This window comes from Balaenoptera physalus (genome assembly GCF_965194825.1).
Source record: "Balaenoptera physalus genome assembly, chromosome: 10".
Classification (NCBI taxonomy): Eukaryota; Metazoa; Chordata; class Mammalia; order Artiodactyla; family Balaenopteridae; genus Balaenoptera; species Balaenoptera physalus.
The window spans coordinates 63,785,195-63,802,343 of NC_138889.1; the positions used below are offsets into that span (position 1 = coordinate 63,785,195).

The window sequence follows — 17,149 nt, forward strand, 5'->3', positions numbered from 1 at the left end:
GAGCCTGTGATGGCAATAGGCAACTACTTATGGTCCTGGAGATCCTGGATGGGGACTTCTCTTTTGGTGATGATTTAACTTTGAAGACACAATTGATATTTTCTAAAAGGATCCAGATAACCATTTTATTAAAAAAGATCTGTCTGATAATTCCAATATTTAATTCATTTGTAGTTCTGTGCCTGTTACATTTTTCTCGTTGATTTTTGTTATTGATAATATTTCTTGAAATGCTTGGTAATATTTGACTGGGTGTGATTGCATAATAGACATTGTATGTGAAAAACTGCAGCGGTTATAGCTACTGTTCTTTCTCCAAAAATGCAGATCTTGCAGTGATTTACTATTTCTCAAAGATATGTAAGCAGATGTACACAACCTTAATGGGAAAAGTAAAGAATGCTAGAGCAGTAATGGAACCTTACACACCTTGGGAAGAAATGAGAGACTCAAGCCCCATTCAGAAGATTCAAGACTGCAAGTATCCCTTTGATGTCAATTCCACCTGTGAGGAGAGCATCTTCAACAGAATTGTGGAAGATCTGTGCGCCAGAGAGCAGGAGACCTGTCAGACTGTGCACGTGATCAATGTGGACAACGGATGACACCCTGGAGGACACCACCCTTGGAGCTTTGATCATCTGTGAGCTCTGCCAACGCCTCCAGCATGCTGATGACCTAAAAGACCATCTGGCCCAGCTGCTCCTGGCAGTGGAGGGGAAAACTGGAAGGAGCTTTTTTCACATGGTCTGCTTCTACTGAAGATCTTGGGCTTCTTCAGCCGTCAGAACTTGTGCCTGGAACTTTGAACTAGTCTGTATTTTCTGTGAGAGGTGTCTTTAATGCCCTTTCCATTAAAATATCTTTGTATGATTTTTTTCAGGTACACCTACCCAGGGAAGAAAATGGATGGGAAAAGCATTTTATGGAAATTGGAACATGGACTACCAGTAGTCATAAAATCGCTTCCTATGTGGGAGACGATTCTCAAGGTACTTACCTTGGAAGAGACAATTCAGGGATCACATCACTCTGCAATGAAGTTACCATCCAGGAACTCCATTTTCCAGATGAGCAAACCATGGCTGATCCTCCCAGTCTCCTCCTTTCACCTCTGTCCAAATTATACAGCACCATTTTGTGAACTGGCCTTCAAGGGTTGGCTTAGCATAGTGCTTCTCAATGCCTTTGAAACATGGTCCTCCCCTGGGGTCGTGATTATAATTTGGGCTCTGAGACCTTAATTCTCTCCTTTAAAAATTTTATTTTATTTTATCTTTTCACACTATTCTTTACTGTTTAATTGAAGTATAGTTGATATACAGTATTACATTAGTTTAAGGGGTACAGCAAGGTAATTCAAAATTTTATAGATTATACTCCATTTAAAGTTATTACAAGATAATGGCTGTATTTCCCTGTGCTGTACAATATATCCTTGTTGCTTATCTATTTTATACCTAGTAGTTTGTGCCTCTTTATATATATATATTTAATTGAAGTATAGTTGATTTATGATGTGTTAGTTTCAGTTGTACAGCACAGTGATTCAGGTGTATATATGTGTGTATATATATACACATATATATATACACACACATATATATACACACATATATATTCTTTCTCACATTCTTTTCCCTTATAGTTTATTACAAAATTATGAGAATAGTTCCCTGTGCTATACAGTAGGTCTCATTTTTTAAAAATGTTTTACATCTGGGTCACTGACTCTAAGAAAAAATTTTCACAACTTATGTAAGCTCTGACAACATTTTCATTTATGCCTTTTCTCTAACAGGACCTTTAAGATCTTCCTGCTTCTCTTCTATTCTTGAAACAGTGCTTTTTACAACTTCCCAGGGACTTCCAAGGTCCAGTCAAGTTGCAGAAACCTCTTCTTCAAGGCAGGTGCTCTTAAGCCTTGGTGTAGTACACAATCATATGAGTGTTTCTAAAAAACACAGATCTATGGGCTCCACTCCCAGAGATACTGATTGGGTGATCTGGGGTCAAAATTTGCAAAATTTGCATTAACACATTCCCAGTTGATGTTGATGCTTCTGGTTTGGGGATTCCACTATGAGACTGAGTGTATTTACTGAGGTAGACTCTTTGCAATGTGACAACCACTGTAACTGACAGAGGCACAGGGACATAAAATCTGTGGCTTTATAACAGATATTTCTCCTGCAACATTTAGAAGTGACATGACTATCTTTTCTTACTGTTTGGTATTCTGTTCACAATTTTTAAGTATATATAGTTTACTTAATAAATTATGCAAGCTAAGAAAAGCAAAGTACTTAAAATTATCATATTTCAATATAGAATGCTCAGACACAGCTGTACTCAAAGACATCAGAAGGCCAGTGGAGGCTACTGGAGTCTTTCGAGAATTATCATGAATTTAAGAAAATCAAAAGGAGGATGTGTGGTTTTCTTGTAACTCCTGAAACACTATCAGCAGGGATGTTTTCCAGAAGTCACTTTTTACACTGGTGAATCATTTTATGATTTTATTGACAAAACTATGTGTGCCTTCCTCTGATTTAACACAGTTACATTTGTAGGGTATCAATTGTATGAAAGAAATACGCAAAAACACTTTTAATTTTATGTGTAAGCGAATTAGTGTAAGCATGGAAATTCAAACACATTTTCCACATGCATGTTCTCAGGTCACTGGAGTGGCCAGTGACAAGCTTGGGAATAGTCTAGGTATTTTGTCTAATATCAATAGTAGCCCCATACACAGGTGAACAAACAGGGCTAACTAGAGATTTCAAAACGCTCCCAGTGGGTAACCATACCCTTTCGAAGAATTAGATTTTCAGTTGATTTAATCACCTGATTGTTCTGATGACTGGATTGAGTTCTCTGGTCAGAGCCCACTATCCAAACCCAGTCAGTCAAGAGTTAACCCAATCAATCAATCAATCAAGAGTTCTCCAGGCACCAAGGGTGGGTGGTGACTTAATATAAGCCTGGTCTCTGTTCTTTGACAGTACACTAGTTGGAAGAGCTGGACGGAGGCAGCCTTCTCCGTGGCTTCAGAGTCCCCTCAATCTCCAGCCGCCTGGCTGGAGTCCCAAGTGGCGACCACCATGCCCTCCTCCTCGCTCTGGGTGGCTGTGGTCTGTATGAGTAACATGAACAGGAGCATGGAAGCCCACAGCATCCTCATGAAGAAAGGGTTCAGTGTCAAGTCTTTTGGAGCTGGATCCCATGTGAGGCTCCCAGGACCCACAGGCAACCTCTATGTCCTTTGCTCAGTCAACTGTGCAAACTAACAAAAGGAATGGAGCTAAAAATGACTATTTCAGTATAGAATGGTCCAACAGAGCCGTACTTGAAGACATGGGAGAGCCGGTGGAGGCCGCTCCAGTCCCTGGAGAAACATCATGAATTCAAGAAAATCAATCGGAGGATGTGTAGTGTTCTTGTAACTCCTGAAACACTGTCAGCAGAGATGTTTTCCAGGAGTCGCTTTTTACACTGGCGTATCATTTTATTATTTTATGGGCAAAACTATAGGAATCCTCCTGAGATTTGACACAATTACACTTCTAGAGTATCAGCTGATGAAAGGAATATGAAACAACCCTTGTAATTTTATGTAAAATTGACTTAAGTGTGAGCTTGGATGTTTCAAACACGTTTTTCACAGGCATGTTCTCAAGTCACTGGAGGGACTGGTGACAAGTTTTGGAGGAGTCTAGGTAATTTGCCTAATATCAATCGTAGCCCCATCCACAGGTGCACCAATAGGGCTAAGTGGAGATTTCAAGACACGCCCACGGGGTAGCCATACCCTTGTGGAGATTTAGACGTTCAGGTGATTTAACGACCGGATGGTTCTGATGACTGGATTAGGTTCTCTGGTCAGAGCCCACTATCCAAACCCAATCACTCAAGAGTTAAGCCAATCATCAATCAAGAATTCTCCTCCCACTGTGGGGAGGTGACTCCATATAAATCCGGTTTCCGTTCTTTGACACTAACACAGGTTGAGAGAGCTGGACGCAGCCGGTCATCCTCCTGGCTTCAGAGTCCTCTCGGCCCCTGAAGTCCACTCGTCTGGCTGGGAGTCCCAAGGAGCCACCATCATGCCCTCTTCTCCTCTCAGGGTGGCTGTGGTCTGTATGAGTAACATGAACAGGAGCATGGAAGCCCTCAGCATCCTCAGGAAGAAAAGTTTCAGCATCAGGTCTTTTGGAATGGGATCCCTCGTGAGGTTCCCAAGACTGGCACCCAAGGAACCAGTGGCTTATGATTTTTCAACTTCATATAAGATGATGCGCAAGGACCTTTCCTGTAAAGACTGAAAATACTACAAAGGGAATGGAGTCTTACACATCTTGGGAAGAAATGAGAGAATCAAGCCTCACCCAGAAAGATTTCAAGAGTGCAGAGATCCCTTCGATGTCATCTTCACCTGTGCGGAGAACGTCTATGACAGGGTGGTGGCAGATATGTGTGCCAGAGATCAGGAGACCTGTCAGCCTGTGCACGTGATCAACGTGGACATAGAGGACACCCTGGAATTATCCACTCTTGGATCTCTGATCATCTGTGAGCTCTGCCAAGGTCTCCAGCCGGCGGAAGACATGGAAGGCAGTCTGGCTGTGTTGCTCCAGGCAGAGAAGGAGAAAATAGGAAGGAACTTTCTTCACACGGTCTGCTTCTACTGGAGATTTTGGCTGATTTCAGCTCCTTTGCAGGTAAGAACTTGTGCCTGGACTTTTGGGCTAGCTGGTATTTTCTGTGAGAAGAGTCCTCAAAACCCTTTCCATTAAAGGCTGTCTCTATGATTTTTTTCAGGTACCCTTTTTTTCAACCCAGGGAAGGAAGTGGAGGAGAATATATTTCATGGGAAACGGAACATGGACCGCCAGTCGGCATCCAAACCCTTCCAATTTGAGGGACAATGGTGTGGGTACTTGACTCAGAAGAAAGAATTCAGTGCTCACACGGCTCTGCAAGGAAGTTAACCTCGAGGACTCCGTTTTCCCGATGAACAAACCACGGCTTACAATCGAGTGCTGGACAAGTGATGTGTTGAAGGATGCTCTGGAAAAAAAAAAAAACAACATTGTGTGTTCCATCCATTTTTATGAATTTCCTTTTGCCCTTTTGGCGAGGTGTATGTTAATTTTTTTTTTTTTTCGTGAGATAGGATTATATTAAATGTTTGAACTTTGAAATATTTTTATTTTTAGATTGTATGTCTTTTACTAATGCCAACTGTATTAGAAACTCAGGGTAGATAATGGGTGGCATTTATTACTAAAATCCTGGTATGATCTGTTCAATTAAATAGCTCATTAAATGAAATAAAACCTCTAATTTAAAGAAAAGGTGTCTTTTCATTTGTGGTAGGGGATGCATATTACAAACAGATCCCCTTGGTTTCTTATTGTTCAAGCCATTTGAATTCCATGGAGAAAAGCATTCTTTCCTAAGGAGAATTTTCTTTATGCTTAAAACATTCATCATTTTGAGTTTTGTGCTCCTCTGAAAGTGGATCCTTACTATTGGGAAGTAAAACACTCTTGGTTCTAATCAGCAGTGGCACCAAGTCCTGTGTGACTTGCAGGAGAAAATAAAGGAGAGGTAGTTGGGTTGGTTGAATTAGGTTACTTGCTATGTCACAAAGTAGATGTCGACTTTCTTTACAGAGTGTAGGCAGATTGGAGCAAGGTTGGACCTGTTGGGACTAGCTTGTACAGTCATTCCTGAGGATAAGAGTGGAGCCAGGAGGGGATAATCCATTGAGGCTATCATTTCATGTGATGGGAACACCAAATTAAAGTAGATTTTTAGGTAGTTTTGGGTGTTCTGAAGATAGAAATGTTTTGTCCAGTTGATATTATTTTTGCTGGAAAATCCATTTTGAGGAAAATTTAATATGTTGCTAATTGAGTTCCTATCTGTTTGGGCAAGTCAAGGAAAATATGACAGATGAGTAAAATGTTGCAGGTGCTAAAATGGAGTGATTACAGTGATGAATTACAAAATATAAAGTGTATATAAAATAGATAACTAATAAGGACCTACTCTATAGCACAAGGAACTCTTTTCAACTCTGTAATGAGCTATATGGGAAAAGAATCTAAAAAAGAGTGGATATATATATGTATAACTGATTCACTTTGCTGTACAGTAGAAACTAATACAACATTGTAAATCAACTATAGTCTAATAAAAATTAAAAATAATATTATACATTTACTTAAAAAACAAAATATAAAGTGTATGTGAATAAATGAAAAGGAATGGGACTGGATTAAATAGATGGTGGAACATTGTCTAAGAGTCCTTATAGGTCATAAACATATAAAAGAGATTGGAAAGTTAGAACTTTAATGTTGGTGAATTTACTGTTTCGATTTTGATCTAGTGGTAGAGTTCTTGATGGAACTGTAGAAGTTGGTGTCTCTTGTAGAGTTAGAAAAATGCAGTTGAGGGACTTCCCAGGTAGTCCAGTGGTTGGGACTTCACCTTCCAAGGTAGGGGGTGGGGGTTCGATCCCTGGCCAGGGAGCTAAGATCCCACATGCCTTGCAGGAAAAAAGCCAAAAAATAAAACAGAAACATTATTGTAACCAATTCAGTAAAGACTTTTAAAAAAATGGCCCACATCACAAAAATCTTAAAAAAAAAGATGCAGTTGAGGAAGACGTCAAAACCCTGAACATCGTGGGCATCGAGTGGGTAAACTTTTGGTTGCTGGAGTTGCTAAGAATGAGAGCAGAAGGTGAGTTAAAGGTCACCTGGGAGGCTGCTGCCTGGGCCCATATTTCCTCCCAAACCCCTGCAGCACTTGGGGCTTCCTTGTGCGGAGAGTCGGAGACAGATTAGAAGGGGGGATTGGAACCCAGAGATCATTTACGTGGAGCTGTAGATGTTACCCACAGTGTTTAGCCAGGACTGCGAACTGCTGGCAGCATTCCAAAGGTATCTTCGGGTCTTACTCGTGGTGAGTGCAGTCCCAGGATGCCGAGTCCTGATCTTCATCATTGGACAGTCCTTTTACCAGTATCTTAGGATGCTCTTCGTTGTGGCAAGTTCTTTCCAGCTTCAGATCCACCAAAATTGAGTCAGAATTTGGACCAGAAAGCTGCTAAATTCTCTGTGGTCCTCCGGGTGCTACATTAAAAAAAATCATTGGGTGGGGAGGATGGGGCTAGATCAGGTGTTAGTTAAATATGGTGGGAGAATAGTTGCCATGTGGTCTGAACACCACTGGTGTTGGTAGTTTTGCTAAAGGGAGAAGTTTTGTTTGTAAGTTGTAATTGTAGCTAACAATAATATCGTTCTGTCTAACCATGAGGAATGGGAAATAAAGATTTAGATGTGCTGCTGGAAATACAGCAGTTTCTTGAGTAGACAGACATGGTTCCAGTTAAGACACAGAGGCAAATGGAATATTTAGAAGGTTGTTGAAGATGAAATGGCAGCATTTAGATGCAAATTTCTGTAAGATATGAATATACATGTAACTAGAAATGTTCGGTATGCCAAGGATGGCTTTGTGACTGGGACTGGGCACATGGACATAGCTGCAGGTGTGTCTGATCAAGTTTTATTTCTTGACCTGGGTGATGTTTGCCTTATAAGAATTTGTTAGGCCATTCATTTGTTTTGTTTTGTTTTCTGTATTTGTGTGTATGTTTACAATAACAATTTTAAAAAGTCCAAAAATGATAGAAATACTTTATAATCCAAGAAGCAATAACCTCACAATATGTGTGTCAGTAGCTTCATTTGTAATTATTTTATTTCAAATCCCTCACTTCCCAAGTCCAATCTACCCCGATGTTGCTTCTTGATTATATATTCACCTTCTGACTGTTGTTCCTGCTTTCACTTCACTCTAAATCCACTGGGCAGAGGATATAATACTTCCACCTCACTCCATTGGCCAAAGCAAGTCATGAGGCCATCACAGATGCAAGGGAGTGGATAATAGACTGTAGCTCATGATGGAGGAGTTGTCTTGTGTGGACAGCAGAGGGAAGAATTATTGCCATACATTTGTGCAGATAGTCCCACTCGACACACTATCAGATTGACAAATGTTCAATGACTTGACAATATAGTCTACAGGCAAGTTTGTGAGGAAAAAGTTACTTTCATACATTGCTGTTAGTAATGAAAGATAGTGTAGCCTCTCAAAGGGAATCTATCCATATAGGACAAAACTACAAATGCATTTACCCCTTGACCAAGGTAACCCTACTTGTGGAAATAGACCATCAGATCTTTCAATAGAATTATCCAACTGGAGAAGAGACAGAAAATACAGAAAAATCAAGAGACTTTCAAATAGTGATGCAATAATGTCAAAAGGTCTAACATATGTGTTGTTGTTGGGATGTCGAAATGAAATGAGAGAAGGGGGCAGAAAAATGTCTTGTAGGAAATAATTGCTGAATATATCCAAATGTGGTAAAAACAATAAATTTACAGATTCGAGAATCTCTGAGAACTTCAAGGACTTTAAAAACAAAGAAAGCTATGTGTAGGCCTCTGCAGATCAAAATGAAAATTAAGATAAAGTGAACAATCTTGAATGCAGTTAAAGGAGTTAGTTAGGCAAATGAAATAGACATGTCTAAGGCATCAAGACTCACACGTCTCCTACTAACTGCTAAGCTCGTACAATTATATACCCTTAGACAACAGAGGTAAACATCAGTATTCATGACTCTGGAATTTGAAACTCATGTGAATTTCATTAATTGTTTTCATGAAGAATAAAACTTTAAAAACCATGAGTCCATATTAATTGTAAGTATTTATATTCCTGTTGCATTACAATAGGCCTGAATCAAGGCTGGTTTACATGGTAGATGATTTATGTGTCAGATTATCTGGAGATGAAAAAGAGAGAAAAGGAGAGGGAGGAAGTGAGGAAGATGTGGAGTGGTCTTAGAGACCCAGCCCATTTAAGAAGAAGGTGAGGCTCTTGGAGACAGTTCTGTCCCTGGAGCCCTGGTGTAAGTGCTTTCCCTCAAGGGCTCTCGTGACAGAGGATAAAGAGCCCAAATCCTGCAACAAGGTAAATTTCATCTCCAATTGAACAGCTGTTCCTGAAGACTCAGTCTAAGGCTGATAAATGAATTATACACCTGCAGATGGGGTTGGTTCAAGGCCGAAGGTAAGTGCTGGGCAGGTGTTATGTCCCAGACAGGCCAGAGGGTACAGGACACTTGGAGGCTGTTAATATGTGTGGAATGATAGTGACCAGAGACACAAATCTGGTTGGTTCTAGCAGAAGTGGAGGGTGAGGTCTGGGGAGGGAGGTGAGAATACATGGTCCATCTGATGTTCCTGAAAGTTAGTAAATAAAGAGTCATCATCCAAAAAATAACTGGTGCCCAATAAGTGGACCGGGCATTAGAAGATGGAGATACTGACTTAGACTGCAGATATGTCTTGGCAAATATGAGAGGAGCCCTGAGAATGTCTGGGATCTGTGCTGGGGTTCCTAAAGCAGGGTGTGGAAAGAGGAGACCTCCAGGCCCTCTTAGGCAGATGTGAGAAGAAAACATGAGACAGGAGACATTTGAAAGGGGATTTCTAGGATGAACATGTATTACACCAAAGTCACTCTATCAGGAGACCAAACAGGCAAATACCCCTGAGTTCCCTGGCTTCCATTTTTCAGTGAAACAAAACCAAAAAAACAAACAGCACTTCCCTTTTACTCCTTTTCTCCAAACACACACCCATCCTCAGCTTCTATCATCTCCTCCCTTCTCAAGCCCCTCTCTGTGTTGAATTGTGTCTTTCTGGCTTTTTCCTTCTCACAGAGCAGCCCTATGCTCTCCAGAGACAGTTCCCTGTATCAAGGCCAGTGACTAGACTCTCCTGACCAGTAACTCTAATTGTAGAAGAGTTTCTTCCATCACTGGGAGGATGGTTATAGGAGCTGATTTTCCTCCCCTCAAAGAAAAAACAGAGGCACCGAGAGAGGTAACCTGGGATGGAAGATAAACTGTTAATGAGCCTAAGACATAACTTATACTGAGACAGATATTCTGAGATACCCGTCAACAGAAAGAATCAACATTTGTCTCCAATTTTCTAAAACCACCTGCTTAAAGTTTGCTTCACTCTCAGACTTACGCCCCTAGGATCCTGGAAGTTTCCCATTTTTTTCTGCATCTGGATTAATGAATGAATGAATGTACACTAAGAACCAAATGACAATATTTCCGCCTGCAGAAAAATCTTCCAAATGTCATCCCCATTCCCTCCCAGCACTAACGCCTTATTTTCCAATTTCAGTCATTTCTAAACGTAGTTCCTAAGATGTGAGCATGAGCAGTGTGTCACCCCAGGCACACAGGCCCTGTCAGTGTTATTCCTTAACCTTTGTCTACTGAATCCCTTCACAAGTGTGCAAATTGTATGTGGTGAATTCAGAGAGATTTTAAATCTCATTTCCATCAGTTAGGCCAAATCTGCCTGTATGACCCCACACGCTGCTTTCTTCAGTATTCCCTGTGCATAGCCTCCTGGATCTGAACGAACACTGTTCATAAATGGTATACTTCAATTTGAATACCTACGTTTTCCATATTACTTCGTTCTTTTTTCAGTCTCTTTATGATAAACCATCCACCACAAGGTGAAGTTCAAGTTTATATTCAAGAAACCTCTTGTTACAGCCTTCACAGGTACATATAATGATTTCCTTTGAATATTCATAAGCCTCTGTTGGTAGGAGAAATATATACAATGATATGTTTTGTTTGATTATCTGGAGATATGCATATCTTTTAATTAGACTGTCACTCATTGAAGCAGAGAACATACCCTATTGACTTTTTTTTTTTCTATTGACTTTTTATGTTTCTTATTATTTGCATGTTCAGAGAAGATGGAGAGTGTGAGATATGCCAAAAGAATATTCCAGGAAAATCTGGATTTTCATCTCTGTGAGTATGAGGTGATGTCTCTGGTGGTCTCCATGGGTATGTTTCCTTAAACCACACTGGTGTCAGTCACACAGTCTTCCACTTGCTGGGCATCCCTGGCCTAGAGGACCAGCACATGTGGATTTCCATCCCTTTCTTCTTTTCGTATGTCATTGCCCTATCTGGGAACAGCCTTCTCATCTTCATTATTGTGACAAAGTACAGCCTCCACGAACCCATGTACCTCTTCCTCTGCATGCTGGCTGGGGCAGACTTTGTCCTCTCCACATGTGTAGTACCTCAGGCCTTGGCCATCTTCTGGTTCTGTGCTGGGGAGATCTCCTTGAATCGTTGCATCACACAGTTCTTCATTACACACAGCACTTTCATGTCTGAGTCAGGGACCTTGCTAGTGGTGGCATTTGACTGCTACATTGCCATATGCTTCTACCCACTGAGATACACCACTATTCTTACACACACACTGATTGGGAAAATTGGTGTTACCATCTTTCTGAGAAGTTATTGTATGATTTTCCCCATGATATTTCTTCTGAAAAGATTGACTTTCTGCCAAAGTAATATAATTCCACACACCTGTTGAGAACACATTGGCTTGGCCAAATATTCTTGTAATGACATACGAGTAAACATCTGGTATGGACTCTTTGTTATAATGTCAACCGTGGTCTTAGATGTCCTACTAATTTTTGTTTCCTACACGCTGATTCTCCATGCTGTCTTCCACGTGCCTCCCCAAGATGCTTGTCACAAGGCTCTCAACACGTGTGGCTCTCATGTCTGCATCCTCCTCCTCTTTTATGGGGCTGCGATCATCACAACGCTTACTCAGCAGTTTGGAAGCCAGGTTCCACCTCATATCCACATCTTGTTGGATAATGTGTGCATTCTGGCTCCACCTATGCTGAATCCCATCACTTATGGGATCAAGAGCAAGCAAATTCGAGAGCAGGTAGCTCACATATTTTTTCCAATGCAGAAATAACTTTGGAGGAGGAACAGTGTTTTCAGCATCTCTAGCTATCCATGATGTGAACTATGGAACTGGTGGATATAAATGCTCGTGGTAAACTGACACAGTAGGTAATAGTTTAGTGAATTGTTTCTGTAGAATGTTCACCAGGTAGGTACTGAACTTCCAGTTTCTACTGTCAAAGCAGTACAGTGAGCAGTGTCGTGTTTGACTGAGTAAGCTCCATCCTGCCCAGAGTATGTGGCTAGAAATAGGACTTCCCAAAGTCTTACATCTTACATATCACTAACCTGATCTTTGGTAATAGAAGAAATGAGAACAATGCTCTGGTTTCACATTTTTTTCAATTATTCATCACTGAGTTTCTCATCCTTTGAGACATCTTGTGACATCCCTGAACTATCACATATAAACCTGCATTCCTTTATGTCTTTCTATGTAGCTAAGCGACTTTCTTAGAATCAGTGATTCTTAGGGTTTCAGGTATTTTTATTATACTATAATTTATATCCTATCACATATATGTCAGAGTACAGGAATGTAAATGAATTGCTTGAATCACATTTTCAAAACCCTTTGGGAGACTGAGGCTGATCCCTTGTGTAATGGGAAAATGCTAATGTGGTATTTGATGGGTGCTATGTACCAGGAGAATGTTGAAGAACGGGAAGTCCCTCAATCTTCACATCAGACCATGATCTTCAGTGATCTCATCAGCTGGGCAGTCAAGGACTGTTTTTTGGCCTCCTTTAATGCAGTACTTCCTAGATCAATTTCCAAGGAATCTGCACTTCCATTGACCCACCTGCTCATTAACTCTTTACCTTTCCCAATTCATACCATACTCCAAATATATCCATGCTTTGTCTTGGGATAACATCTCTTGACTTGTAGAAAATATTTTCTCCCAGGTTTATTGAGATATAATTGCCATACAACATTGTGTAATTTAAGGTGTATATCTTGTTGTTCCTACACACTTCGTTTTTTACAGCGTGATTACCACAGTAGCATTAGTTAATGCCTCCATCATCGAACAAAACTATCATTTCCTTTTTTTGTGGTGAGAACATCTAAGATGTACAGTGTTATCGACTTTCAAGTATATGACACAGTGTTGTTCACTCTAATCACCATGCTGTTATTATCCTGAGAACTTAGTCCTCTTCTAACTGGTAGTTTGTACCCTTTGACCAACATCTCCTCCTTTCCCCTACCCCCAGACTCTGGCAACTACCATTCTATTACCAATCTCTCTGAGCTCAACTTTTTAAGATTCCACATACAAGTGATATCACACAGTATTTATTTTTTCTCTGTCTAACCTATTTCACTTGACATAATGCCATCAAGTTCCATCTATGTTATCACAAATGGCAGGATTTATTTCTTTTTTAATGTGGAATAATATTTCATGATATATATGCTGCATTTTCTTTATCTATCCATGCATCCATGTACACTTAGGTTGTTGCCATGCCTTAGCTATTGTAAATAATGCTGCAATAATAAACCTGGGGGTGCAGATGATTTTTGAGTCAGTATTTTCATTTCCTTCAGATAAATACCCAGAAGTGCAATTTGAGGATCACATGGTAGCTATATTTTTAATTTTTTGAGGAACTTCCATACTCTTTTCTGTAGTGGCTGCAACAATTTACATTCCCACCAACAGTGCACAGTGGTTCCCTTTTCTTCACATCCTCACTGACACTTGTTATTTCTTGTCTTTTTGATAATATCCATTGCAAAGGTGTGAGATGACATCTCCTTGTGGTTTTGATTTGTATTTCTCTGATGATTAATGATGCTGAGCTCCTTTTCATGTACCTGTTGGCCATCTGTATGTCTTCTTTGGAAAAATGTTCATTCAGACCCTCTGCTCATTTTAAAATTAGATTGTTTCAGTTTTTCCTATTGAGCTGTATGAGTTCTTCATATATTTTGGATATTAAACCCTTATCATTGTTGAAAAATTCAATTAACAATCAAATTGAGAAGAAAAAAAAATTTTTTTTCAAGCCAAATTGAGGATTATAACCCAGGAGACAGACCCTCGGAATCTCTGAGAACTGTTCTGTCTCTTAGAAGTCGAAGGCAGAGTCATGTACATTTTTGAGACAAAGGATCATACATCAAATGACATACTGACATTTTACATAAAGTTCACCAAATATACATAGTCCAGGTAAGCAGGTACAAAGTGAACAGCAAGTCACCATGACCCCCTACAGAGTTGGAAAGAAAGCTGATATTTTAAGAAGTTACAGTGTTAGCTTCAGAAGAAAGGAAGAAACACATTGCTCTTTGTGACTGAGAAACATTTCTCCCTTTGAGGAGATCTGTTTAATGTGTAAGGCAGATGCACATTGCACATTAGGGAGGGAAGGAGGAAGCCCACACAGACAGAGAGAAGAATCGTATGTTTAAATGTTCTTGTCCTGCCTTAAAATATACATTTTATTTCATTAACAGATATACGATTTGCAAATATTTTTTCCCCAGTTGGTAGGTTGCCTTTCCATTTTGTTGATGGTTTCCTTTGCTGTTCAGAGGCTTTTTAGTTTGATGTAATCTCACTTGTTTATTTTACTTTTGCTTTTGGTGTCAGTTTCAAGAAATTATCACCAAGACCAATGTCACATGGCTTACTGCCTATGTTTCCTTCTAGGCGTTTTACAGTTTCAGGTCTTCTGTTCAAGTCTTTAATCCATTTTGAATTGATTTTTATGAATGGTATAAGAGAGGGGTCCAGTTTCACTCTTTTGCATGTGGTTGTTGAGTTTTCCCAGGACCATTTGTTGAAGAGACTGTCCTTTCACTATTGTATATGCTTGTCTTCTTTGTTGTAAATCAATTAACTTTATATGATGGGTTGATTACTTGTCTCTCTTTTCTGTTCCATTGATCTATGTGTCTGTGTTTATGCCAATACCATACTGTTTGATTACCATGACTTTGTGATATAGTGTGAACTCAGGAAGCGTGATGCTTCTAGCTTGTTCTTTCTCAAGATTGGTTTGGTTATTTGGGGTTTTTGTGGCTCCATACAAATTTTAGTATTGTTTTTCTATATCTCTGAAAAATGCCATTGGAATTTTTATAGGGGTTGCATTGTATTTGTAGATTGCTTTGGGTAGTATGGTTCTTTCAACAATATGAGTTCTTCCAATCCATGACCACAAAATAGTTTTCCATTTGTTTGTGTCTTCTTCAATTTCTTCCACCAATGTTTTATAGTTTTTAGGGTACAGGTCTTTCGTCTCTTTGGTTAAATTTATTCCTAGATAGTTTATTCATTTTATGCAATTGTAAATGGAATTGTGTATTAATTTCTCTTTTGGATTGTTTGTCATTAGTGTATAGATACAGAACAGATTTTTGTGTATTGATTTGTATCCTGCAAATTAGCTGAATTTGTTTTTTTTTGCTAACAGTTTTTTGATTACTACTGAGTTTGAATATTTGTTGGATAGTCTTGTTTCTTCTTGTGAGTTAAAGATAGCTATCATTTGTTTAGTGATTAGCAAATTGCAGCTCCATGCAACAAGCATGATACCAAGGAAACGGAAACTCTGCCAAGATCAATGGAAGAGGTAGGGACAAACCAATTTCTGTTTTATTTTTAAAGTCTGTTCTCTTGGGTCCTTTAACTTGTAAATGATCTGGCTCTTCCTGTCTTTGCTCATTTAACTCTTGAAAGCTCTATGTTGTTCTTTTCTATTTTCATTTTTTTAAAAAAAACAATAATTATATTTTCTCTATTATATTTAGTTTAACTATTTGTGCAGTATTTTTTTAAACTTTTATTTTAAATTGGAGTATAGCTGATTAACAAAGTTCTGATAATTTCAGGTGCACAGCAAAGCGACTCAGTCATACATATACATGTATCCATTCTCCCAGAAACTCCCCTCCCATCCAGGCTGCCACATAACATTGAGCAGAGTTCCATGTGTTATACAGTAGGTCCTTGTTGGTTATCCATTTAAAATATAGCAGTGTGTACATGTCAATCACGAACTCCCTAACTATCCCTTCCCCCACCCTTCCCCCCAGTAACCATAAGTTTGTTCTCTAAATCTGTGAGTCTGTTTCCGTTTTGTAAATAAATTCATCTGTATCATTTCTTTTTAGATTCCACATATAAGCGATATCATACAACATTTCTCTTTCTCTGTCTGACTTGCTTCACTTAGTATGATAATCTCTAGGTCCATCTATGTTGCTGCAAATGGCGTTATTTCATTCTCTTTAATGGCAAAGTAATACTCCATTAGTTAAAAAAAAGACAAACATTAATAGCTATATTTGTGAAATATACTTTGTCTTTTTCATTGTTTAATGTTTGAAAATTCTTAAGCTATGATTTGAATGCTGTTTACATCAATTTCTATATTTTAGTTTTTAAAACTTAAAAATGAAAGATTATTTAAACAACAAAGAATTTGAGTGAGGATTACATGGGATATTATACGTAAAGTACTTGGAAAAGCATTTATAGACTTAGAGGTTTTATATATATATTTGCTGTCATTATGATTATGTTCATTCTTTTTTGTTTCATTGAAATTTTATTTATTTATTTATTTTATTGATTTACAATGTGTTAGTTTCCAGTGCATAGCAAAGTGACTCAGTTATAAGTGTATATGTATATATAATCTTTTTCATATTCATTTCCATTATGGTTTATTACAGGATATTGAATATAGTTCCCTGTGGTATAAAGTAGAACTTTGTTGTTTATCTATTTTATTTTTTATTTTTAAATTATTATTTTAAAAAACTGATGTATAGTGAAATTACAATATTGTGTTAGTTTCTGGTGTACAGCATAGTGATTCAGATATATATATGTGGTGTATATATATATATATATATATATATATATATATACACCACATATATAATCTTTTCATTTTCTTTGTCATCAAAATTATTAGAAGATATTGAACGTAGTTCCCTGTGCTATATAGTAGTCCCCTGTTGTTTATCTATTTTCTATATAGTAGTTTGTATCTGCTAATCCTAAACTCCTAATTTATCCCTCCTCCACCCCCTTTCCCCTTTGGTAACCATAAACTTGTTTTCTATGGCTGTGAGACTGTTTCTGTTTTGTAAATGAGTTAATTTTTGTTATATTTTAGATTCCACATATAAGTGGTATCATATGTTATTTGTCTCTCTTTCTGACTTACTTCACTTAGTATGATAATCTCTGG

The 17,149-nt window shown here is 38.6% G+C and overlaps 1 protein-coding gene, 1 long non-coding RNA gene and 1 pseudogene across 3 annotated transcripts in view; 2 read left to right on the forward strand and 1 right to left on the reverse strand.

Annotated features, from left to right (window-relative positions):
* The window catches only part of LOC309637238, a 135,516-nt gene that overhangs the window by 53,528 nt on the left and 64,839 nt on the right, over window positions 1–17,149 (reverse strand). The window lies entirely within an intron of this gene.
* LOC309637221 (RNA polymerase II subunit A C-terminal domain phosphatase SSU72 like protein 3-like) lies at window positions 328–8,906 on the forward strand (annotated as a pseudogene). Its single transcript, XR_014268523.1, has 3 exons — window positions 328–992; window positions 4,010–4,724; window positions 4,825–8,906. The product of XR_014268523.1 is annotated as an RNA polymerase II subunit A C-terminal domain phosphatase SSU72 like protein 3-like (transcript).
* OR52B4 (olfactory receptor family 52 subfamily B member 4) lies at window positions 9,050–16,905 on the forward strand. The gene is given in 2 exon segments (XM_082411442.1): window positions 9,050–11,531; window positions 11,535–16,905. Coding segments are annotated over 2 exon segments (867 nt in total). The 5' UTR covers window positions 9,050–11,066; the 3' UTR covers window positions 11,937–16,905.